Here is a 27,177-nt window from a genome sequence, read left to right as displayed (position 1 = left end):
TTACGAAGAAGTAGCCCGTGTAGGATATTTACCGCAAAGGGAGGATGAAACGAGCAAACCGAGCGCGGTGATCCATCTGCCCATCTCTATCTGCATGTCACATCCCTCTCTCCTTCACTGCAGCAGAAGAGCTATTCTGAGAGAACACTTTCGACCCACGCACTGACAAATAGATGGAGAAAAATCAAGAGTGAAGGAAGGTGTAGTGTGAGACCGAGTTGCTATGTGTGCCTGTCTCTCCGCTTCACATCATTAGCCACGCAAGGCGTTGCCATCGGCGACTTGGTGAGCGCGCAAAGCAAAGGGCACGAGATGCACTCATGAGAGGCCGTTTAAAGGTGCGTAGCAGCTCTTCTCCCTCTCTCAGAAGAGCCCTTCGTCCCAGAGAACCTTCCTCCCCCCATCCCTGCATCCTTCCTGCCTTCTCTTCTCCTCTCAATAGGGTCTCTCTCTGCCCTGCCAACCCCCCACTCCGCGCACATCTGTGGCTCTGTCACCCCCCGCTTCCTCTCTCGCTTCGTCCAAAGCTGCATCTCTTTGAACGTATTAAGCTTTCAGTATGTTCCCACAAGCGTTTATACTGCTTATTTATGCCAAGTGTTGTCATTGAGGCTTTTAAGATGCACTGTTGCATCAGCTATGCTAACATGTGCATGTTATTCAGTGGCGTAACGCGTGACTCAGTGTGTGAGAAAGCTGAGGTCGCGCTACTATATGCACGGGAATATGGTGTGCATATGCTTTGCACCTTGTTGATCGTGGAGGAGGATTATGATTTTGTTTTGAGGAAGCAAATCTATAAATGCAATCGACTGCACATTTTGTATAGTTAAGAGTTTTAAATAGTTAAATAGCCTGGTAGTTTTAAATTATTAGCCAGTGTCAGTACAGACAAGCTGATTTTCATATTGGTGTTATGGTATATTCTTTAATCATATGTATTTACAGGCCCATAACCAGGTGGTAGACCTTTTTGCAGATATTCGAGGTTCAAAAACTACGTTTTAGTGACTAAAATTAAGCACTAATTTGTGCTGGATTAGCTTGTCAGATGGTTATCATCACCACACTTTTTAAGGAACAAAAATACATCCTACATTTTTGTCAAAGTGCTTATCATACTATCTTTTGTTTACAAAAAATGTTTATTTACAAATGTGCTTTTAAACTGTAAGTTATTAGGTTTGTATATAATGTAATAAGCAGTGGTGGAAAGAGTACTGAACAATCATACTTAAATAAAAGTGCCATTGCTTGCCTAAAAATGTAGTGCAAGTAGAGTAAAAGTATCTGTTGTAACTATTACTCAAAGTATGAGTAAAAAGTCGACCTTCCAAAAGTACTCATGAGTAGTGAGTATTACGCTGTAAAAAGCTGATGTATTTACATGTAATCTGTGGATGTGTGTAAACGTAACATTCTGTAGTGCATTTAATTATTGCCCAGCAAACACACAATGTCATAAGACATTAATATCAGGTTAGACTTAGGTCATGACGTCAAGTGACCAAAATAAATGTCTAGCCAGCGTCTAAGGACAATGTTATTTTGATGTCCAAAAAATGACGTCAAATGACGTTGACATTTTGTTGATTTTAAGTTTTGTTAGAAAGCAACCAAAATCATTGAGCCAACATCTTAAACCAACGTCATATTGACGTCAAATACTGACATTTATCCGACGTCTGATAGAAGTCATAGTAGTAACGTCCACATAACATCTAGCTGTCAATATCATTAGACATTGGTTTTAGGTTGGACGTTAGACATTGATGTCAACCTGACATTGGGTTCTGATGTCAACCCAATTTTCATTTCCAAACAAAATGCAATGTCCCACAACGTTGGGGTACAGCATCAATCTGACGTCATGTTGATGTCTTGTGCCTGCTGGGTGTTTAAGGCCATTTCTGTCATCATACAGTAAACATCCGTCATCTTCTCATCAGTGACATGCATCTAAACAGTCTCTGGGTTAATGTGTGTAAAGATTTTGGACATCTTCTTGGACACTTTTAATGCTTCCAAACAGTTTGCTGCGATTATAAATCGCCCATGTCTTGAGGTAGTTCATTATGCGATTTGGTTGGACAAGAATCACAGGACTGATTTTTCTAATCCCCATAGACAAAAAAAAAAAGTAGTGGAGTAAAAGTACAGATATAGCACTAAAAAGGGTACTCAAGTAAAAGTACATATTTTTAAAACTACTTCGTAAATTACAAATCCTGAGAAAAACTACTCAATTACAGTAATTTGAGTATTTGTAGTTTGTTACTTTACACCACTGGTAATGAGGTTTGAATTTTAGAAATATAAAAAAATACTTTTTTTTCTAAATGCTAATTTATTATCATCCATCATTTAAAAAAAACAACACAAAAATTGTGAATCTGTTAAAACTTGTTTTAAATAAAAAATTGTACTCTATAGGCAAATAACAAACTGGCCAGCTCATTTCCTCAATCTGAATTTGTCCATTTAAATAATAAAAGCCTTCTTTTATTGGTTATTCTGTTTAAAGCCTTCATCTATTGGTTATTTTCACAATTTATGATTGCATACTGTCAAAAATGGGACAAAAGAGCTCATCTAGTGGCCAAATTCCGGATTTTGTCGGAAGAGGGGTGGGTCTTTCGAACCCCCCGGCTACGTGCCTGATTTATGTGGAGGTCAACCTAAATATTAAATAGAAATTTGTTAGATAAATTAGTGTTTATGCTTTGAAGATTCTCAATATATCTCCTCATTTTAATTAGAATTTGATATACACATGGGAGAAAAGATCATAAAATATATATTTTTGCAAACAATAAATTTTGCAATTGTGAAATTCTTTAAGGAAGAATTGTGTTCAGCATGAATAAACTAATGTTAATTCATGTAATGTGCTGACAAAATAAAGTAGGCATATAGTGTGTGTGTGTGTGTGTGTGTGTGTATGTATGTATGTATGTGTGTATATATATATATATATATATATATATATATATATATATATATATATATATATATATATACAGTATATAGACCACTTTGATGAAATGTAAACAAAAACAATGGTCCCAATGTATTTCCTGTTTTACATTTTTAATTTCTATAGCTTTCGAAAATCCCAAAAGAGCCACGTATTGATAATGTTATGATAGCTGTTTTAACATTAAGTTATGATTGTATTGCCTCTTGTTACAGTTATGACAGATTGATAATAATCAGGAAATATTTGTGAGCCAATGACATGACCACATTGAAATGATCTATAGATTTATTGTTATATTTTTGAGTAAGATGACATGTTTTCAGCATTTAAAATAACATATCGATATAATGATATCGTAAAATAACCATACAGTTCTCTGTTCCATGTCTTTTATTATTTTAGGTTTCTATATTTGGTGGAGTGAACCAGATTCTTTCAATCTGAAAAGTAGTTATAAGAAATTTAAAAATGAGGGTATGCATTTACTGTACGTATGTATGTGTGGGTGGGTAGGTGTAAATAATTTTTTATTCTTGGTAAATATTAATGTTCTAGGTTGGTGTTTTGAACCTGTAACAATAATTTTCAGAGCATGAACATATTGTGTTGACACATTTCTAATCAATATATATTGTGAAAGAGGTTTATGAGATCAGTGCATGCAGTCTAACCCTTTTCTCGTTCAAATATATTTTTATAGACATACAGTTCAAGAAATTATTAGCCCCCTTTGAATTTGTTTTCTTTTTTAAATATTTACCGAATAATGTTTAACAGAGGAAAGAAATTTTCACAGTATGTCTGATAATATTTTTTCTTCTAGAGAAAGTCTTATTTCTTTTATTTCGGCTAGAATAAAAGCAGTTTTTATTTATTTAAGGTGAAAATTATTAGCCCCTTTAAACTATATTTTTCCCCGATAGTCTAAAGAACAAATCATCATTATAAAATAACTTGCCTAATTACCCTAACCTGCCTAGTTAACTCAATTAACCTAGTTAAGCCTTTAAATGTCACTTCAAGCTGTATAGAAGTGTCTTGAAAAATATCTGGTCAAATATTATTAACTGTTTTCATGGCAAAGATAAAATAAATCAGTTATTAGAAATGAGTTATTAAAACTATTAAGTTTAGAAATGTGTTGAAAAAATATTCTCCCTGTTAAACAGAAATTGCGGAAAAAAAATAAACAGGGGGTCTAATAATTCTGACTTCAACTGTATGATGCCATTGCAGATAAGGGATTTGATCCACTCTTAACTTCTTTCTGTCTTTCAGTGAAAATCCAAGACTAGCAAAGGAAACCAGAAGCCAAGAAAAGCCATCAGCCTGGATAAAAAGCGCTTGGAGTCCCAGCCAGGAAAACAAGTCGTCTTCTTTTCTAAAGCAGATGAACTGTCAATGTTTTTGTGAGCCAGGGGCTTTTTGAAAGGATGTTGATTTGCACAGACTGAAGATTTTCTCTTTGACTCTTTGCTACCAAAACCAGTGCCAAACACTAACTGTGCCAACCAGAAGCAAGAAATTATTTCATCAGTATTTTGTTAAGCCATTAACCTCAATTTACATAACAATTAAAATTTTCACCCTATTTTCACTGTCCATTATGGTACAATAGCATGTCAAATCCCCCATGGTCGAAAGTTTGTGTTTCCATCTCTTAGTTACAGTCAAAAACAACAAGCGGCTTTTGCTTCCCAGAATAGGGTGAACAGTGCATTATTGGTTAAACATGCTTTATGTAAGAGTGGCCGTTACGAATGCATTAGTCTGAGAGAGTTCGACTCCTGATCGATTGATCGATGGATGGACAGGCTTATGGATGGCTGGCACTAGCCTCATTAAACTTTCCAAAGTGAGCTGCTGCTAATTCTGTTGATTAGTCATCCATTTCACTCACTAAAGTCCATTGAACTCTTCCTCTCCATCAGAAGTCATTTGCTCCTCCTCCTCTACGGACTCTGAGTAGAACTTTCAGGAGTCCCTGAAGGGTTTAGATACCGAAGCCATACGTCTCATAGCCATACTAACGCCAAGATCCCTGCCATCGCTGCACGCATTGGTCATTCTAAAAAAGCAGGTGCATGGGTATATTCAGGAATATTTTTAAAGGTCTGTGTGTTTGATGGTGGTCTAGGGGCTTGACGTTTCGTAATCTGCCATATTCACCAGCGAGCCATTGACGCGTTTACTGTGTTGACAGTGGGACGACATTTAAAGTTGTCCCACTACTTGAAAAGACGCTTTTTCATACTTAGGATAGGTCTATTGGTACGTTTTCACGTATTCCACATTGACGGATGAATCCCGACTTGTTCATGCCTGTTCAGTGGGCTCAACCATGCTGTCCTGCCAGAACTGGGCCCAAGCCCCCGTTTGTTTTATTCTGTTGGGTTGAGCTAAATCCAGAGCAGAGACACTCACGCAAGAGGGTCCAACACACATAGACCCCTGACCTTTACCTAGACTTGGTCCGACTTTCCATTTCCTCTCTTCCTATCCTTAACACTTCTTCCTTTCTGGCCTGACTTGTGTCATCAAACCAGGAACTAATATATTTACCTGCTGCTTGTAACACTTCGCGAGTGCCCTAACCGACCTACACTCTTCCAAAGCCTTTGTAATGAGCCTTTGTTCCGTGGTGCCGCCTTTAGAGAAAATATCAGCTCTTCCCCATTTCTGAACTCCCAAAAGTTAAACGATCTTTCGTTGTTCCATCCTACCTTTATCTTGAGCCTCAATGGCATCATTCTGAAAGTCGATGAAACACACTTATTTTTCCAGAGAACTGACACTGTTAGCCTGATTATTTGGACTGCACAACAGAACCTCAATGACCTTGAAAGGTAGTCTCGCAAGACATTCTCATTGACGATATTAGCCTAAAGCTCTGTTCAACTGAGATTGGTTTACAAGACGAAATCAGTTCTTGGAACTGACTATGACAATTGTTTACAAATCACATAGTGGTTGTAGTAACTGTCTCTATTTATTTATGGTTGTTTAGCGAGTCAACAACTGAAGTGCCAACCAGAATAGAGGATATTTGGTACAAATAGTTTACACTCGAACAGAAATGTTTACATGTTGCCCGTAAGGTGAACTCAGATTGAGTATTGAATGAATTGTTAGTTCCATAGCTCAGTTCAATAAACAAAACCAGCTTTTGAGAAGCTGCTGTACCCCTGTCACTTTAAAACGTTTACATAGTTCAAATATACATTTTGTTTACAAGACTTAAGTACTTGCAACAGAAGAGTCAAACATTTTTGTCTTGTGTTTAGCATTCGAGTCATTTTCATATATATATATAAAAAGTTGTTGTTTTATAGAATTTCCTCATATTTAATTTGTGCCAAATCAAAATCGTCAAGACATTCCACCTTTCACCCATTAAGCATTAAACTTGTACATAGATTTACCTCATTCCTGTTAATAGTTTCCTCAGAAATATGTTTACATCCTAACCAAGTCTCATGCTTTTTTCTTTAACCTTAACTCGCGCACTTGGATGTGCTTTTTGCATATGAAATAATTTGCATACTAGTGTATGCACATGTGAAAGAGAGATTAACTTGTCTACATGTCTTATATATTGCCATACTGACTTGCAACTTTTGATAGGTGCCCGTTTTTTGTAGTCCTCAGAAGTCTTTTGCAAGAAGACTTCACATTTTTTCATCTTTGATAAAAGAATAACCCGCCCCCCAATCAAGATGCCACCAGCTGCCATCTTGCTTTTCTTCCTGTTTGGCCCTTTGGTCTCCGCAGTGACTCTTACCTCTGAACGCTCCTCAGTGAATGGGGGGCCGGTGCTGCTTCTGTTGCGAGGACGTGGCCGTAAGGCCCCTCTGCCTGATGTGCAGGGCAAACAGGCCGCCGCAATGGCGGCAGAGCCAGAGGCAGCCGAGATCCCTCCAAGGCCCCTGCCACAAATTATGCTTCCCCTCAATGTGACAGACTATGCCCTGAAGCCCCCGCTGGGAGCTGCACAGGTGGCACCTCCTCCTCAGCGACTGGTGGACGTGGATGTGTGTCAGGGCTACTATGATGTGATGGGACAGTTTGACAATACTTTTAACTGCACCAAGGGCACCTACGTCTACTGCTGCGGCACCTGCCACTATCGCTTCTGCTGCGAGCACCAACGGCAACGTCTAGACCAAGACTCCTGCACTAATTACCGCTCACCTGACTGGGCCGTCACGGCGGGACCCATCACCCAGCCCCCGGTCCGGCACGACCCAGATTTTGACCCGCTGCAACAACAGAGCAACAACACCGCTTACGTCATTGGGGGAGTCATCTCTTTCACTATGGCCGTAGCCATTGGGGTTAAAGTGGCCTTCCATAAACTGTCTCGACGGCCGAGGAACAGAGACATCAACATGCCTAGGTGAGTGACAGGGAAGGGGACAATGCTGTACACATCTGAGTCTGCATCAGTGACTGCCATCTGAAGAGATCCATAGTGATCTTGATGTCAGACTCTTTCAGCTTTGGCCTTTTGATTCCTTCATACACTCATCCTTCATTTTTATTGTTCGCCTATCTCTTTGTGTTGTTCTTCAGAGCTCTGGTGGACATTCTACGTCACCAGTCCAGTCCGGTCCAGCAAGGAGAGAGGAACAACAGCACGGTCCTCACAACCGCCACCTCCAGCGAGGGCACCCTAGGGCGCCAGGCGAAAAATTTCTACACTCCTGCCCTCCAGAGCAAAGACAACCGGAGTGAGTCCTTCTCACATGCACTTAAAAGTTTTACAATGGCAAGAAAAGTAAGGGAATATTAAAATGAGCAGACCTAGAGAATGCAGTGTTTGAACTGTAGAATCAAGAGCATAGAAAATAAGTCTGAAGGCCTGATTTTAGTCGACAGATTGACTAGCCTGAGTGTATGTGGTAATGTAGAACAGACGATGTGTCAGAAATGAGTCAGATTACTTCTGCTTCAGAGGCAGAAGATGCTATGTAACCACATGGAACTGGGGCAGCAAATTAAGAAAGCAGTGCTTTCATCAAAGCTAAAACATTAACGACTAACTTCTGAGACAGGGGTATTCCAAGTATACAGCTCAGGGGCAATTTTTAGACTTTATTTTTTGGAAGCCAGTGAATAAAATGTATGGTAAAAATTGTGGTAGTGATATTTTTATCTGTTCTTAGACCAGTTAAATGGTGGTCCATTTTTAAAAGATACTTTTCATTTTCCAGAACACTGCTGTTTAAATATTATTCTGAATAGGCTTTATTAGTTGATCACTACATTTATTTAAAAGAATTGTTTCGTTATAGTTTTGAACTGTCACTTAAAGGTGCAGTAAGTGATCTGCCACAATGCTAGCCTGTTAGCATAAATCTCTGAAACACAGTCCCTTCCCTGCCGTCCAAGGCCACCCCTCCTGAAAACACGAGCGCGCCTTCCTTAAAGATGACAGCAGAACTATCTCTTATGTGTTGAGCTAAAGCTAAAGCTTTGCCGGTGGCGTGCAGGAATTACACTCATTACTAAGCCATACTTGCATGCTATTTCTGACTGAATACTCAGAGTAGCGGTGAACAATATAGGGAGTGCGCCACAGGTCGTCATTGTTCAAAAATGAACCAATGTGAATATAAATCCAAGTTCATCTCAGTAAAGCAGGCTAGGTGGAATAGTGCTATTTACTGATGTTTTGTTGTTAAACTAAATAAAAATCTACATTATCGATGCTGTAAAAGGTCCCTTATGAAAGTGAAAATAGTCACATCAATCTATTGCCGGAAGATTTCAGTGGCTAAACAACACTTCTGTGCATATAACCCATTCATAACAAATTTAATCTACATCAGCTCTGCCTGACAAAAATCGTTTTAAAACAAAACAATACCTGTCTAACAGACATACTTTAGCCATGGTGTCATCCTTCCTCCAGCGTGCAAAAGTAACTCCAATATTGATTCAGGGTTCTAAAAGGTTTTGATTCAGCATGTGTTTACCGCTCACGTTCTCTCTCATGAACATGCAGCATGTGTATGCACAAACAGCAGAGCTGCATACAAACAAGTGCGCACTAGTTTAAATTTGCATTTGCTGACAGACAGTTTAATCTACTTATGAGAATTATAGGAGATGTCGGCCCGACACTATTTTTATTGGATGAACATTTTTTAGTTTTATGCCTCACCCAGAATATAAAAATACATTTAGATTATTTACTTTAATCAGTACTACTGGAATGTGAAGAGACTTTCAACCAGCACAACAAAAAATGTTTTTAAAGACGATCACCTACTGCACCTTTGATTAAATTAATGCCTCCTTGCTGAATGGACCCTTTCACAAGACAATGATGATGTGTTTACCAGTCATCAGCTTCTTAAATTCTTACATTTTTATATTTTAATTGATACATTTATAAAGCTGTAGTTGTACTAATTTATCTTTGTATCAGATTACAAAAACTACTTAAAGCTTATGCGAGGTGATTCTAATGTGGCATCTATGGGCGGGACCATAAATTTGACATTGTTGTTTCATCTGGCTGCCGTTATCAGTCTCCTTTTTCTGAAAGTTCTGATAACACTATCGTGGAGTTTTACTTTTGATATTTAAGCTAATTGGAAAGCAAAAAATTTGTGGAAGTCATCTTTGTACATGTCATCAGAAGGGGAAAGCTTCGGCCATTAGTGACAATCTCTTCCTTATTAGCGTGAACAGGCCTGAGTGAGAAGCAGCCGTCTGCTATTATGCTGCGTTCAAACCAGACACGGCATGCACCGATAAATCACACGTAAATAGTTGCGTGAAAATTCACTTTACAATAGATGTGGATTTGCGTCAAGGGCGGGGCTTCTGTCTGCCTGGTGACACTAGCTTCGTTGCTAAATGGCTAACATGGATTTTATTGAGATACTAGCTTTATATGCTTTAGGAAGGTTGAAAAACAGTGTAGATTCATTCGGTGCCACTTTCTGAGGTGCACCCAGCTTCGTAAGTTTATCAACTCCATAATGCTGCGTCCACACCAGATGCAGAAGAAGCGTCAAGCGTGAGTGATTTACATGTTAATTTAACGCAAAGACGCAAATAAACATCCCGCGGCACGAATGAAGTGGCGCGAGTTGACCGTTTTGCGAGACTGACGCGCAAATCGCTCGAGTTGGAAAGTCTGAACTTAAGCGGACATTCGTGCCGCGTTAACCAATCAGGAGCTTTCTCTTGTAGGGGTGTGATTATGATGTAGCGCCTGTTGTTGGTGTCCCAGGGGAAATCCTTTTGCTGACACCGGACAAACTGGGCTCGACTCAGTCGGAAGCACCGCTGAAAGCTTCCATTATCCAGGTATAGTTTCTGGAAGAGTTTATGAGCTCACAGAGCTGGGTGCACCTCAGTATGGATCTATTGGACTCTAGCTCCAAAAGAATCTACGGTGTTTTTTTAGTCTTCCTAAAGCACATAAACACAGCTGTTCTCTCAATAAAATCCATGTTAGCCATTTAGCAACGAAGCTAGAGTTACCGGGCAGACAGAACCCCCCCATCCCCCCCCCTCCCCCTGATGCAAATCCGCATCTGTTGCGAAGTGAATTTGACGCTCGAATGAAGTGGATTTGATGCGCGAATGAAGCGAGTAAACTCAAAATGTTCAAGCGTCTATTTATGTGCAAATATCGTGATTTATCATGTACCGTGTCTGTGTGAACACAGCATTACAGTTTACATTAGTCCTGCTTTGAATCTGCTGCTATGGTGACACAAAGGTGTTTCTAGCTCCGCCCTCTGTTGAAAAAATCACAGTCTCATTTGAATTTAAAGTGACAGTCACAAAAACAGCACAATTAGGAAGCCTAAGAGGGGCAGTTTTAAAGAGTTATAAAAAAGTATTGTGGGGTATTTTAAGCTGAAACTTCACATTTATTTATAGACATTTAAACTAGACATTTATTTTATATGTTGTAAAAAGGGGCATAATAGATCTCCTTTAGTCGCATCTAGATGTAACCAAACACTTAATGATTTAAACAAATACTTAAAATGGCAAAAGTGAAGATTTTTAGTCTTTGAAAAAAAATGATTTAGGAATGCACCCCTTAGTATTTGTGGTGATTTTACAAAATGCTGTTTTATATCTGTGTTCAGTCTATTTTTGTTTTTGAAATGTCTGTTTTAACTCTCAAATTTTCAATGTCTGGCTGCATAGAGCATATGCAATATAAATGTGCTGCAGGTATTCTGTCCAATCAGTGGTGAAAGTATTTATTTCTGTTGCACCAATCAGATGTGAAGAATATTTGCATATACAATTTTCACAAGTTTTGAAAACTAAATATAACTTCACTGCAAGCAAGCATGTCGAAACTAAATTACCAACATAATCGCTTGCAGTATAGACCAGTTTATTGAATTGATTTGTCTCATCGTATTTATTCCACTTGCAGTGTGAATAACATTTTTACTCTACAAAAAAGCAATGCGGTGGCAGGCTGTTGAAAAATCTTCTCTCTAAGTTAAGACATTAAACATGTAAAGAGGCCTCGCATATATTTCATGAAGTGGGAGTGGGTCAGTGTTCACTCTGCTCTCTTGCAGCTGGGAAACACAGTTTTGGCCAGACTGGGTCCAGTCCTAAACACACTGCTACTATCGGTAAGCCAAGGAGCTTAGGCAGACCGTGCCAATGTGTGGCTTGTGTGAGAGCGCCAGTAAGAAAGCTTCAGATTTGTCTGTGTGTATTTGTCACTGCCTTTGCTTTGGCTTGGTCTCGTCGGTTCGAGTGTGTTTGCTCGTGCCCTCCCACTCTGTTGCTACCCTAAGCTATTTTCCTGTTGTTTGTCCTGCACCCAGCTCTGTTTGCACCAGTCACCAAAGCTTCAGTCACTTCAGTGTTGGCATGCGTAGTAGCACAATGCCAAAATCATGAAGAAAACCTGTCTCTTTTCTTCATGTCTATGTATTATATTATATTCATATATGTATCTGTAATATATGACTATGATATGTCACCAGTGGATTGGGAGAAAATAAAATCCTGATGCTGGCAGTTGCACATTTTGTGTCCAGGTTCTCACAGTGGCAATATGAAAAACTCTGAATCTGTTTGTCTCTCTGTCTGTCTGCCTGTCTATCAATCAATCAATCAATCAATCTATCTATCTATCTATCTATCTATCTATCTATCTATCTATCTATCTATCTATCTATCTATCTATCTATCTATCTATCTATCTATCTATCTATCTATCTATCTATCTATCTATCTATCTATCTATCTAGTTATCAGTCTATCAATTGATCGATCAATCCATCTGTCTGTCTATCAATTGATCGATCAATCTATCTGTCTGTCTATCAATTGATCGATCAATCTATCTGACTATCAATTTATCGATCAATCCATCTATCTGTTTATCAATTGATCGATCAATCTGTCTGTCTATCAATTGATCGATCAATCTATCTAACAATTGATCGATCAATCTATCTAACAATTGATCTATCTATCTATCTATCTATCTATCTATCTATCTATCTATCTATCTATCTATCTATCTATCTATCTATCTATCTATCTATCTATCTATCTATCTATCTATCTATAAACTGTTTTATCTATCTATCTATCTATCTATCTATCTATCTATCTATCTATCTATCTATCTATCTATCTATCTATCTATCTATCTATCTATCTATCTATCTATCTATCTATCTATCTATCTATCTATCTATCTATAAACTGTTTTTATCTATCTATCTATCTATCTATCTATCTATCTATCTATCTATCTATCTATCTATCTATCTATCTATCTATCTATCTATCTATCTATCTATCTATCTATCTATCTATCTATCTATCTATCTATAAACTGTTTTTATCTATCTATCTATCTATCTATCTATCTATCTATCTATCTATCTATCTATCTATCTATCTATCTATCTATCTATCTATCTATCTATCTATCTATCTATCTATCTATCGATCTATCTATCTATCTATCTATCGTTCTACCATTCTATCTATCGTTCTGTAGTTAATTCTAGCAATTTATCCCTCTACAGTTAAAAATTAAATAGTTAAAAGTTAAATAGTTTTCTCTGAATACTTCTTCAATTCAAATAATTGCTCAAATAATGTTCCAGAAATGAAATTCTTTTATTAATTATTCAGCCGTATGTCATCCCAAACATCTGAGGCCTAATTTGAAACACAAATTTAGGTATTTCAGATCTCCCTTACCCTTCATAGACAGCATTGGTCCCGTCAAAACATTACATTTAACTTCAGTGGTTCAACTGAAGCTGCAAGAACTAATTTGAGGACCAAAAAACTGTAAAAACAACTTTGTTCGCCAATGTCTTCAGTTTCAGATGGGCCGAGGTAACTTATATAGCACTTTAAAACAACATGAATATTGACCAAAGTGCTTCACAAACATGGCAAAAATAGAAAGAACAGGATAATATATGCTAAAATAAAATTTAAAAACAAAAAATACAAATCTGTATGATCAATGAGTCCTAACCAAAGAAAAAAAGTTAATTTATATCAATAGGCCAGAGAGAAGGGGTAGGTTTTGACAGATTTCTTTTTAAAAACACTTAATATAGACAAAGCTTTAATTTCTAGAGGTAATGTATTACAAAGTTTTGGAGCATAGACTGAAAAAGCTCTGTCTCCTTTTGGGGGGCACTTTTACTATGTGCAATATGACTTTTGTGTGTTGTGCTACTGACTCGAATGGCAATATGTCATACTGCCCATTGTAAAAGTGCACCCTTATGACCTGACGTGGGTGAAAAGTCATATTTACAGCTTTTTGCAGCTTCATATTATTACAATTGAACCACTGAAGTTGCATGGAATGTTTTGAAAGTTTTTCCTTCCTTTATGGATGTCTCAGTACAGTTGCTATCTTTGGACAATGGAGAATCTTCTTTCATCTTCATTTGTGTAACAAAGATAAACAAAGATCTTGGGGGGATTGGAATGACACGATGGTGAGTAATTAATGACAGAATTTTCATTTAATTTTGAATCAAAAGGCTCAGGTGGTCGGGGTCTGCATAGGCCTTAAGTCTCAGACTCCATTCCTGGAGGGCCGCAGCTCTGTACAGTCTTGCTCCAAATCTGATCAAACATAGCTGATCCAACAAATGAAGGTGTTTATGACTTTTTTGAACACCTCCATTATTTGGATCAGCTGTGTTTGATAGGGTTAAAGCAAAACTGTGCAGAGCTGCGGCCCTCCAAGAATTAAGTTTGAGACCTATGGCACAGGCTTAAGCTGAAGCCCAAATTCAGCAAGCACCTGAAACTGTATGACCAGCTCTGACCCAACTGGTAAATTTACTGCCTGAACCTGAAACCAGTCATTTACATATAGTTCATATTGGCTATACACCCAAACCTGACCCAAGGCATTCATTAAACATTCGCCCAAACCCAACCTGAAACCTTTTCAGAGTTTTCAGAATCTTTTGGGCTCAGGTTGGGTAGCAGACCTCCGATGAGTGGATAATTGTAAAACCAAAAGAGAATTATTCAATGCATTTTGTATTAGAACTGTTGTGAAAGAAACGATTCTGTATCACTTCTGAGATTTTCAAAATGCATCACTATTCTCTTTTGAATCAATTCGGAGCTTAGTTTAATTAACAGCAGATGGTGCTCTAGGCTAATTGTTAACTCTACATTTGAAGGCTCACGAGTGCTTGTGACATAAAAAAATGGCTTTTATGCCCTGAGATTAATGTAAACAGCTTACTATGACTACACATGTGATTCGCTTAAACCATTTCTAATTTTAGTAATAATCAGGTTAGGTTCAAATGGTGTTTGTAAGGAATTGGATGCAAGCTCAGCACGGCTGTTTGTAAAGCATACAGCGCCATCTGCTGTTAAAAACTAAGCTCAGAATCCATTCAAAATGAAAAAAAAATGTTGCATTCTGAAAATCGCAGTATCAATTCCTCTAATGTTTTTTTTGCCACAGCTCTATTTTCTATTATGAACATAGCTATTCCTGCAATTAATTATATTAGAATATAGATAGGCTTCCTCTACTCTACTTGACTCTAAAAGCCTTAACAGGAATAGTTTACCTAAAAATGAAAATTATCTCATCATTTACTCAGCCTTCCCTTAATCAAAACCTGTTTCTGTTTCTTCTGTTGAACACCAAAGAATATATTTTGGAAAATACAGGTTGCTGGGACCCATTAGCCCCTTTACACATACAGACTTTTCTGAAAAAATTCCGTCAATTTTCCAGAAAGGGATCATGTGTGAACAAGCCCTTTTTGAAAATACCGGTAAATTCGTTCTGGGAATTTTCCGGAAAGAGAAATGGTAACATTATCGGTAATTTCCCGGACTGCTACTCTGTGTTAACGCAGAAGAAAAATTGCCGGAAACATGAACACACTGCCGTGAGATGTCTACTCTGAACAATCAGACGAATTCACATCCGGCTTTAAATTCTACTCCAGACATATTTAGCTGCTGCTTGTTAGTCATATATCGTTTCTATGTTGCGTGTGCATGTAAAGGAGCGCTCTTGTGAGTCAGATTTGAGTAGCCTACAACATCTTTCTTTTTAAAGAGCATCTCACAAGCTGCATCACCAACTCAAATGTACATCTCGATATGCGAAAGTGTTCCTCCATATCTTTTCATTGATGTTGTTCACAATATCCTTCAGAATTTGTAAAGTCGTTAATGTGTAAACAAAGCTGTTTTTAGCTTCAGTTAGCGCTTTTGTCCTCAGATAGTAACGTTAGCAGATTTTTTTTACCAGTTATTTGGACAAAAGCAGCAACATGAATGCTAATGTTTTAAATAAAAGTGAAACCATCAAGAAAATGACTGACCCCCTTTATGTTTAATACAAGCGTGGTCATTTAGAGCTCATTTTTGGTTAATGATGTCAGAATTTACTGGTATTTTGGAATGGGTGTGTGAATGGTCCTTTCTGGAAATATTTCGGAACATCCTTGCCTTTGTGAACAGCACATATTTGAATGTACCGGTAAAGTCGTTCCATTTTTCCGGATATTTACCGAATAACTGTGAAATAGATTATTGACTTCCATAGCAGCATTTTTTTCCTGCTATGGAAGTCGAAGGGTCTCAGCAACCATTATTCTTTAAGATATCTTCTTATTAATAAAATATATTCTTATTTAGAGACAATAAATGATAAGATAATTATATTTTTTGGGTGAACTAACCCTTTACGTCACGAGTGAAAGTAGCACAAATTGAATATGCCATGTTGCACAGAGGTTGCTGATAAAGAACTGGGCTTTTAACTCCAGGGTATTTAAGCTGAGATCTCAGCATGGATGATCTATGAACTGGAGAGCTGCTGAGTTCCCCTGTGACCACTGTGCCCTTGACTACATTTAATCTGCAGTGCTTAACCCAAGGTTGCTCCAGGGGGAAAATCCCTGAAGTGTGTGTAGTGAAAATTACTTTGAATATAAAAAGTGCCTGTGGAACATTATTATCGTTATTTAAGGACGTATTACATTCAGAGGGAAAGCGAGAACAAGACATTACACTAGTTATGTTCCGCTCTCATTGCATTCATAGCTCTTTTTAGACATCTGCCTTTGTCATTTAGAGAATCGGGACGCATCTTCAGTGTTCTAGTCACCCACATTTCTTTAGACCCACATTGCACATTCGACCTGGAGAGATGTGCCTTGTCGGTCTTTGTCTTATTTTCTTTTGTTCTCCTCTCTCAGAGCGAGTTCCACGCATGAACAACACCCAGCTGGCCTCCACAGGAACACTGCTGTCCAGCAAGCACAATAATTCCGGTTTTCACCCCTCCTTCTCTCACTCCTTCCACAACCTGGCCCAGCTACCTCCATCATACGAGACAGTGATGAAACCAGAGCTTAACCGCTACAGCTCCCTCAAGAGACTGGGTAAGTGTGTGTGTGCTGGTTTTGGTGGTTTATAAGGACACCGATTTATATGACATTGGTATGATTTAGGTGGTTTATGAGGACATTCAAAACTTGTAGTACAAAACTGTTATACACTTACCGGCCACTTTAATAGGTACACCTTACTAATACCGGGTTAGACCATTCAGAACTGCCTTAATCTTTTGTGGCATAAATTCAGCAAGATACTGGAAATATTCCTCAGAGATTTTGGTCCATTTTGACATGATAGCATCACTCAGTTGCTGCAGATTTGTCGGCTGCACATCCATGATGCGAATCTCTCGTTCCACCACATCCCAAAGGTGCTCTTTTGGATTGTGATCTGGTGACTGTGGAGGCCATTTGAGTACAGTGAGCTCATTGTCATGTTCAAGAAACCAGTCTGAGATTATTCACACTTTGACATGGTGTGTTATCCTGCTGGAAATAGCCATCACACGATGGGTACACTGTGGTCATAAAGGGATGGAGATGGTCAGAAACAATACTCGGGTAGGCTGTGGCATTGACACGATGCTCAATTGGTACTAATGGACCCAAAGTGTGCCAAGAAAAAATCCCCCACACCATTACACCACCACCACCAGCCTGAACCGTTGATACAAGGCAGAATGGATCCATGCTTTCATGTTGTTAATGCCAAATTCTGAGCCTACCATCCGAATGTAGCAGCAGAAATCGAGACTTGTCAGACCAGGCAACATTTTTTCCAATCTTCTATTGTCAAATTTTGGTGAATCTGTGTTAATTGTAGCCTCGGTTTCCTGTTCTAAGCTGACAGTAGTGGCACCCGGTGTGGTCTTCTACTGCTGTAGCCCATCTGCCTCAAGGTTGGACATGTTGTGCATTCAGAGATGCTTTTCTGCATACCTCAGTTGTAACGAGTGGTTATTTGAGTTACTGTTGATTTTTCTATCAGCTGGAACCAGTCTGGCCATTCTCCTCTGACCTCTTTTTAAACAAGCCATTTATGCCCACAGAACTGCCGCTCACTGGATATTTTCTTTTTTTCTGACCATTCTCTGTAAACCCTAGAGATGGTTGTGCGTGAAAATCCCAGTAGATCAGCAGTTTCTGAAATACTCAGACCAGCCGGTCTGGCACCAACAACCATGCCACATTCAAAGTCACTTAAATCAGTTTCCCAACCCTGTTCCTGGAGGCACACCAACAGTACATATTTTGGATGTCTCCCTTTTCTGACCCATTAACTTCAGGTGTTGGAGTATCTTCTGATGTTATGATAAGTTGATTCAGGTGTGTTTGATTAGGGAGAGGTTGAAAATGTGTACTGTTGGTGTGCCTTCAGGAACAGGGTTGGAAAACACTGAATTAAATCACCTTTCTTCCCCATTCTTATACTCGAGTTGATCTGCAGCAGATCATCTTGACCATGTCTACATGCCTAAATGCATTAAGTTGCTGCCATGTGATTGGCTGATTGGAAATTTGCGTTAATGAGCAGTTGGACAGGTGTAACTAATAAATTGGCCGGTGAGTGTTAATGATACTTAACAGGGTGTTTCCTCTTGAGTAGGGCTAGGGTAAGGCCATATGATAAGTGTTTTTTACATAACGCCTATTGAGAGTCCTCATAAACCACCAAAACCAACGCATGTGCCTGCTGTATAAGCCGTTTAAGGCCACTGTATGAAACTCTTAAATGTGGACTAGTCAATATCAATGTCTGCAGGAGAAGATTGTATTTAAAAATTAAAATAACATTAAATACGCACAAGTTAATGACTGCGGTATTTTGTTATTTTTCACTTGTTTGAAGGTTTAAATGAATAATTATAATAAACATTTTCTTTCTACATAAACCAATCAGTAAATAAATCAGAAAAATACGGTCAAATAAATTTAGTATTAACACAATTGAAAACAAAATATGTTAAGGGATTCATATTTGATTCAATAATCTTTTACGAATTTTGTTCATGTAATTTGTTTACTACAGTTGAAAACCACAACTGAAAAAAAAAATATATATAGAAATTACTGTACCAAAAGGTTGAGATTGGCCCTATTATTCCTAACATTAAAACACATTTTGTATCTGGATACTATCTGGATATTTTTAGTATGGTTGTATTTTACACCTTCGGTGCAAGTGTGATCAGATGGTGTGATCTCACTTCCACACACTAAAATGCTAATCACCACTTACATTTTACATGGGAGGTTATTTTACACTGAAATGATATAGCCAAATAGGTTTTATAATATAGACTGATGGATCAATTAGAATGCTTTTAATCAGTTCTATTTTCAATTCTTTATGAACTAATTATTGGATTATCAGATATTGACACTGGAGATTAATTCAGATTAAACATTATTCCTTTATAGTCAATTTCTGATAGTTATATAATATATCATAATAAATATATACAGTAAAATGTATAGAAATATAGTTATTTTATTATTTTAAACTATTAAATGATACATTTAGAGCAAAGATTTTGATTGGTGGAGCGATTTGCATTGTGTTTAATTTACAGATAAATTATGTAATGGAATATTGCTTTATAAAGGCAGAACACTGTAAACCACGGCTTCTTGTGGTTTATTAAAAACACGCATAATACTCTATGTAGACATGAATGTAAATCATCATGAATAAATGCCATAAATATGTTGTTCATTGTTAATTCATAATACCTAATGCATAATTTAAGGTCAGATTTACTTAGTGCAAGTGCAGGTTAATGCTAGTGTGAAAAGTTCTTCAAGTGATTTACTCACTCAGACAGCAGCTCATTTTCATGTCCATTGTGCATAAGCCAGTGCAAAGTAGATTCCAAACAAGCACAGCCAATTATAATGTGCGTGCAGTGTACTAACACAACAGGTGCAAGGTGGATTAGGACATTTAGGCATTGAATAATTTGGCACAGTCCGATTTGACCTTTAGTGAATTATCTTTTATGATTAAATAACTCACTTTCCACAATTTAGCTTCTGAAAAAAGTACCTATAAATGCATATGCAGTAAGGGTAGGCACAAAAATCACTGTCCACACCTGTGTAAATCCTGCCAAGTTTTGTATCTGGTCTAGCGCTGGGCGATTATTTGAAAAGTAATCGAAATCGACATTCACAATCTATAATCGATCTCATTTTCTCAATCGACGTCAATTTTTCAATTAATTTCCCTACCGTGTGTGGAGTCATGTGACCCCACTCTGTTAAGACTGAATTATACTCATTATATCATGATTTATACTTATTATATTATTATGATATTATACTTCTGCCAAGGGCACATGTAGTCAAATGCAGTCTTCACATACCTGCGCACCTCTCAAAAAAAATGAAACGTCACAACAACGCGTAGTGCAAGCTTTGTGATTGGTGGGTTTAGTAGCGGTGAAGATGGTGGGCAGCGCAGAGAGCCGCGTTTTAGGCAATGCCTGTTTTAATTTCAGTTGTTCAGTGTTAATTTTCAATAAATAATCATAGATAGTAGATAGTGTGTGTTTCCTTTAATGATTTTAAAATCAAGTAATGCTCCCTACATTCAAAAATTTCTCACTTGTAATACATGAGCATGTTTACTGTACAACATTTGTCAGTGAACTAAGAGGAAAAAAACATTAAATAAATAAAATAATTGTTCATTAATCGTAATCGAGTTAAAATATTTAATTAATCGAGATTTTGATTTTAGGCCAAAACGCCCAGCCCTAATCTGGCCCTTATTATTTACAAACTGATCCTTATTATTTGTTACCAAAAGAATTGCATAATCCATGCATAACCGAATGCAGATATTTAAAACCCATTTGCATGGTTCATATCTCTATTTAAATGTGGTTAACGTCTGCCCCAGTGTGTTTTCATGTCAAATTTTGATGCCATTCACATAAAACATTTTTCCAATGCACTACTTTGTAATTGTTTTCACACACGAGTGTTACATTATGTCAAGTTAAAAAAATGTCAATGTTTACACACTGTGGCGCTCATCAGTAGATATGTTTCCATCTAAAAATGTGAATTAAATTTATGCGCAAAACTGGAATATCGCATAAAAGATGTGTGAATAAAGCATTGTTTCTATCCAATAAGTCAAAGAGAACAAAATCTGCATTTCCTGAGTAACTGCGCCAAATATCAACAGTGAAAACAGAATTAGCTGCAGTAGAAGAAGCTGCGTGAATATTTTTTTTATTTAATAAATGACTTGTGCCTCAGAAGACGATGCCGACACGCAGTTAATGCGTAGTGGCATTTGAAGGCGTGAGATGCAGAGCACAGACGCTCTTGACAGTTCTGGAGGTCATTAATAATATAATAACACTAATACTGATAATACTGAAATGGTAAACACACTTTAGAATGACCAAAACAACATTTCAGATGTTTTACAGTGTGCTCAGCCTTCTGGTTTGTCCATTCACACACATTTTTATCATCACTTGATCTCTTATAACAAAATCACGTGACCTTTTTTAATGTGCATACTGGTAAAAGTGTTCCGTTGTAGTTTTTGTGCATCTTATTGAATAAAAAGTTTATCCTACTGTTATGCGCACATGTTTTTTTGCTAATTTTTAACATGTATGTGCGTCTTAGTGTTTCCATCAACTGATTTTTTTATATATATAATAATAATAATAATAATAATAATACCTTTTATTTTTAGGCGCCTTTCAAAGCCCTCAGGGACACCTTACAGCAGATCACAAGCACATCATAAAAAATACAAGCAGTAAAAATAACAATCAGCATAAAATTAAATCAGCAAATCATTAAAAGCTATCCTAAACAAAAATGTTTTTATCTGAGATTTAAAATTGGAAATAGAGTCCATCTGGCGAATGTACAAAGCCAGGGAATTCCATAACTTTGGTGCTGTACAACTTAAAGCCCTGCCACCAAATTACTTCATCTTAAAGTTTGGGACAGATAACAGTTTAGCAGAAGATGATCTCAGTGAGCGTGAAGGAGTGTACAAAGAAGATCAGAAAGATAGTGGGGGGCCAGGTTATGAAGAGCTTTGTATGTTAGGAGGAGGATTTTGTATTGTATACGATAGTGAACAGGGAGCCAGTGCAGGTGAAAGAGAAATGGAGTTATGTGATCTGAAGTACGCGAGCGGGTAACTATCCTAGCCTCTGAATTAACTGTAGTCTATGAAGTTGTTTATCAGGAATGGCAGAGAGAAGCGAGTTACAGTAATCAATCCGTGATGTGACCAAAGCATGAACAAGCACAGTGCATATCCAAAATGCGCATAAAAATAGGTGGATGGAAACGGAGCTAATGTCAGTTCCAAAGCAGTGGGCCAATCTGAAGAACTTGTAGATGGTGCAAATTTTGCAAGCCTCTGTTTTACAGTAGCTAATTGGCACGATAACAGTTTTATTTGATGTTAAAATGTTGGATGAGGCACACAAAAAAAATTAAACAACATCCTGAGCACATTTTTAAATGGAAAGATGCATTCTGTATGGCCTCTAAGATCCAATCACCAAAACACTTATAAAAAAGGAAACTGTGAATCAAATTAAAATGTATTCATTTGACATTTTTCTCATCTACAGAGAAAAACCTGGATGAATATTCTGGTTATTACACCTCCAAGAGAAGGTCGAACAATGCTCCGCCCAGCTTTCACTCCTCCCAGCACCACCTACCCTGGGGCGGTGACTTCACACTGGGTGCCCGCGGTACTCTACCGCTAAACACATCCCGCACACGCATTCACGTGCCAAGCACGACTTCCACCCCCAACCCCTATCCTTTACCCCAGACACAGTACAACCCTACATTCGACACGATGAGCAAACCCCCTCGCCGGGTGATGTCCCAAGACCAGCTTCTGGCCCTGGGGGAGGGGAACACTCTCTCACGCCTCTCAAAGAACCAGCAGCATCTGTACTACAAACCAATGACCACCAGCAAGAGTTCCAACACCCAGACTCTCCGCAAGTCTCACGAACGCCTCCTGGTGTCCCCGGACCGCCTGGAGGAGCGAATGATGGGGGATTATGGTGGGATGGTGCCAACCATGTCCCGTCTCAGCCACCACCAGAAGGCGCAATCCCAGCAGAACGTGTGTGTGACCCCTTCCCTCGACCGGCATCACATGATCAAAATGAATTCGCACCCTACCTCTGGTCGTGAGCAAGACCATCCTGCCATTCCGTCCAGTCATGGGACTGGGACTTTGGGATGGGGGGAGGTCCACGGCTCTGGAGGAGGACCTGGAACAATGGGGCACAACGCACGCCGGATGGCGTTCGCCACGAAGCGCCAGAATACCATCGAACAGCTGCACTTTCTCCCTGGAGGAGGCGGAGGAGGTGGTGCAGGACAGGCGCTGAGGACGGGGAGCAAGAACGAAGTGACCGTGTGAGCGCAAAAAGAAAGGAGTTGATGGAAAGATGAGGTGTGACTGTGCAAGCCGAAGGGAAGGAAGATGATGGAGTGCAAAAAAGGCTGAAGACAGAAATGGAGAAGGAAGGGGGTCAGGAATGAGGCCCATATGAAGGGGATACACAGTGTATTGCAAGTGAGAGGAGAAAGAGGGATGTGAAACTATACCATAAACTTTTCTGTAGATCCCTAAATTGCCAAATTCTTAATCAATAGAAACCTGAAGAGGGGTTTAGGTCGCCTCTGATCTGTGTGTAGCATATAGTATTTTGATCACACCATTCAGGCATGGAGATACAAAAGCTAATAGGTTCATTATTAGAATAGGCCAAGTTTTCACTAGGTTGTACATTCCAGCTAATGTAAAAACCAACTGGTTTAGATTTGTCTGCTTTGAATCCAGTGGCAGCGGATTGAGTCTGATTTTGCCAAATTTTGAGGATTTCAATCTAAGTGTTACTTTCAAACAAGTGTTGGGGGTGTTTCACACCTTCATCACTAAAACATGGAAACATTGAGATGTATTGGACAAGACTGAAGAGTGTCCAATAGTATACTGAATTACCTCACAGAAACCGGAATACAGATTCAAATTGACTTGGGAATTAATGAAGGAGTTTGTCAACAAGTGAAGAAAATTCTGGTAATTCGTCAACGAGTTGAACTGGAAGGACTCGTCACGCGTTTTGTGACCTGACTCTTTAGTCTGCACTGTTAATGTAAAGTCCAAATGCCATCAGCCATATATTAGAGCTTATTCAAATGGAAATACTATTGAGGAAAACATTTTCATTGGGAGACGGGTGTTATATTGATGATGAGATTTTCTGCCTCTTATACTGAGACTGTGAATCAAAGTCGACATGAAATCCTTTTTTTTTTTTTTTTGCATTGTGGATAACATTTATAATAGGCTGTCAGATCGGGTCTTGTGATCTGAACTAAAAATGTTTGGAAAGCCAATTCAGCCATTCAAATCTGATAGAAGTCATGCCTCATTCTTGCATGTTTGACCAATCAGAGAACAGCTTCGTATATGACGACATCAAAACATTTCGGAGTCGTCACGGTTGTTCTGGTATTTACAAGCGTTTAGAGCTGAGATTTAATCATGAGCATGCAGTATGACAAATAAGACAGCGTAGTCTTCACACTTCATTTGCAACTCGAGCTGTTGTATTAACGGGGGGAACAGGGGAAAGGGTTTGCTTATACAGTGAACGTTTTAATCCAAGGGCTATTCTGAAACTTCTTCATGTGTGTCTGTGCTTCCGTGTTCTGACGGCTTTGATTCTTTTTCTGTGACACGGCTGTGCGGAACATTGAGGCTACATGCCAATGAGTGTACAAAACAGAAAAACAGAACAAAATCTGCAAAGCTACTTTGTCACACTAGGATGCATTATTATCTAACCGACGAGTTAGGAGTTAAGAGTAAAATGTGTCTTGTTTATCTATATTATATTCAAGAAAGATGTCTTTTTAGTTAGCAATTTCTGTGTGTTTTTCAGCTGTCTCCACATCAAATGGACACTGTTGCTGTGGAATGTCTGAGAAGGACCTGGCTGAGTGAGATTTCTGGGCCATAATATAGTATTTAGATCACTCTGCAATGTTTAAGCTTTTATTACCTTTAACTGAAGTTAATAATGTTGAAAAAAAAAAAAGATTTTAAAAGATAACTGAACCCCGAATGTTCAAATATGTACACTTGCCAATTTAGCCATCAGTATTCTTCATATTCTTGATTATCGTTTTATTTACTTTTCTTCTATGTGAATTTAGACATTGTTTTTTTTATACCTGTTTTTTGTTTATATTTGAGTTTCTAGTGGATTCTAACCTTTGTAACTCGACAAAAAAGCAGATGCAATCATAGTGAAAAGACAAAACGCATGAAGATGTCAAAGCCAGTGTTGATGATGTCATATTGCTGACTTCTGATGTCAAGGTGTGTATGTGTCCAGTTCGTGTGTCTGTATTTGTGTGCTTGTGTGTATTTCAGTGTCTATTTTGGAATGCTTTATCTCGCATTTTATCTGACTCTGTCAGAGAATGTGCATTTCAGAAAACCCAAAATGTAATTTTATTTTTTAAGTGAGTGTCTCTTTGAATGCAAAAAAACCCTAAAAATATTAATAATGATTAAGAATAATAATTTTCCATTGCTGCATTCACCAAAGTTATGGGAAGTAAACAACCACCAGAATATTTTCTGTATTTATTTTGAGATTTTTTTTAAATTATAACTGTTCTTTTTTTGCCATGATATACATGAAACCTGTTGTAAATTTTCTGGGGGAAATGCCAAAATGCCATGCATAAAATATTTAACAGCAAAAACTTTACGTATTGTTATTTTTAAATAAAATCCTCACCATTAAGTAAAATGCTTTATGGAGAGAAACTTGTGTTCTTTTTCCTCATATAGGAGTTGGTTTTGCATGTTTACATTTCTGAAATATTCGTTAACATCTCAATATATTATCTGATGCGTATTTTAGATTACATCACAATACAGTTGAAGTCAGAATTTTTAGCCCCCCTCTGATTTTTTTTTTTTCTTTTTTAAAAATTTCCTTTTTTAGAAATTTTCACAGTATGTCTGATAATATTTTTTCTTCTGGAAAAAGTCTCATTTGTTTTATTTTGGCTAGAATGAAAGCCGTTTTTAATTTTTTAAAAACATTTTAAAGACATAATTATTAGCCCCTTTAAACTCAATTTTTTAGATAGTCTACAGAACAAACCATCAATATAAAATAAATTTACTAATTACTCTAACCTGCTTAGTTAACATAATTAACCTAGTTAAGCCTTTAATTGTCACTTTAAGCTGTATAGAATTGTCTTGAAAAATATCTAGTCAAATATTATTTACTGTCATCATGGCAAAGATAAAATAAATCCGTTATTAGAAATGAGTTATTAAAACTATTATGTTTAGAAATGTGTAGAAAAAATCTCTGTTAAACAGAAATTGGGGGGAAAAATAAACAGGGGCTAATAATTCAGGGGGTTTAATAGTTCTGACTTCAACTGTATATGGCGACATGGTGGCGCATTGGGTAGCGATGTCGCCTTACAGCAAGAAGGTTCCTGGTTCGAGCCTTGACTGGTTCAGTTTGCATTTTCTCCATGTGTTCGCGTGGGGTTCCTCCAGATGCTCTGGTTTCCCCCATCGGTCAAAGGCATGTGGTATAGGAGAATTGGAAAAACTAAATTGTCTGTTGTGTGTATGAATGAGAGTGTACGGATGTTTCCCAGTGGTGGGTTGCAGCTGGAAGGGCACATATGCTGGATAAGTTGGCGATTCATTCCGCTATTGGCGAGTCCTGATTAATAAAGGGACTAAGCCGAAAAGAAAATTAATGAATGAATCTCAATATATTTTGTGCTGAGTGTTTTAGCCATGCACGATCTTGTATTAGACAAACTATTTGTTTACGCACTGTAAAATAGCCAGATGTATTTTAAATGCAAACTTAGTTGATTAGTAATGTTTAAAGATCAGTTTGGATTGTGTGGATAGATTAAAGGAAAGCATTCAATATTATTATATTATATTGAATAAAATGTAACAATATTATTGTAATATTCTTTTAATTATTGTTTTATATGTATAGTTTTTTGATGGTCTACAATTTACTTTAATATATACAGTAGTCAACATTTGAAGTGGATATATTATATAAAATAACTATCATTTAGACCATTCCATTTATTTCTTTGTAGAAAATTATAATCGGTCTGAATAACAAATATTTTCAAATGGTGTGACTGAAAATGTTTATTCCACCAAACATCTTTAATCTTCTGGAATTAAAGCATTGGTGTGTGTTGTTGCAAATTGAAAATTAAGAC

The 27,177-nt window shown here is 37.7% G+C and overlaps 1 protein-coding gene across 2 annotated transcripts; it reads left to right on the top strand.

The window, feature by feature from the left end:
• The first annotated feature begins 6,309 nt into the window (after positions 1-6,309).
• On the top strand, positions 6,310-25,683 carry shisa7b (shisa family member 7). Of its 2 annotated transcripts, XM_056479756.1 has the most exons (5): positions 6,310-7,376; positions 7,553-7,710; positions 11,551-11,607; positions 16,717-16,902; positions 22,479-25,683. In XM_056479756.1, the coding sequence occupies exons 1-5, from the start codon at positions 6,697-6,699 to the stop codon at positions 23,291-23,293; spliced, it is 1,896 nt and encodes a 631-aa protein (XP_056335731.1). In that variant the 5' UTR covers positions 6,310-6,696; the 3' UTR covers positions 23,294-25,683. The 2 variants fall into 2 exon arrangements, with proteins under 2 accessions (XP_056335731.1, XP_056335732.1); XM_056479757.1 differs by lacking the exon at positions 11,551-11,607.
• The last annotated feature ends 1,494 nt before the right edge of the window (positions 25,684-27,177 follow it).

Source organism: Danio aesculapii, chromosome 19 (genome assembly GCF_903798145.1).
Source record: "Danio aesculapii chromosome 19, fDanAes4.1, whole genome shotgun sequence".
Classification (NCBI taxonomy): Eukaryota; Metazoa; Chordata; class Actinopteri; order Cypriniformes; family Danionidae; genus Danio; species Danio aesculapii.
Note: the sequence above shows the minus strand (reverse complement) of the source record. Positions and strands in the feature narration are given on the sequence as shown.

What these genes read in the sequence shown, in the direction of transcription:
- shisa7b (XM_056479756.1), top strand. Translation starts at nt 6,697, where the DNA reads ATGCCACCAGCTGCCATCTTGCTTTTCTTCCTGTTTGGCCCTTTGGTC. An exon ending in CCAGAGCAAAGACAACCGGA is followed by an intron (nt 7,711 to 11,550) that starts GTGAGTCCTTCT and finishes GCTCTCTTGCAG; the next exon opens with CTGGGAAACACAGTTTTGGC. An exon ending in TAAACACACTGCTACTATCG is followed by an intron (nt 11,608 to 16,716) that starts GTAAGCCAAGGA and finishes CTCCTCTCTCAG; the next exon opens with AGCGAGTTCCACGCATGAAC.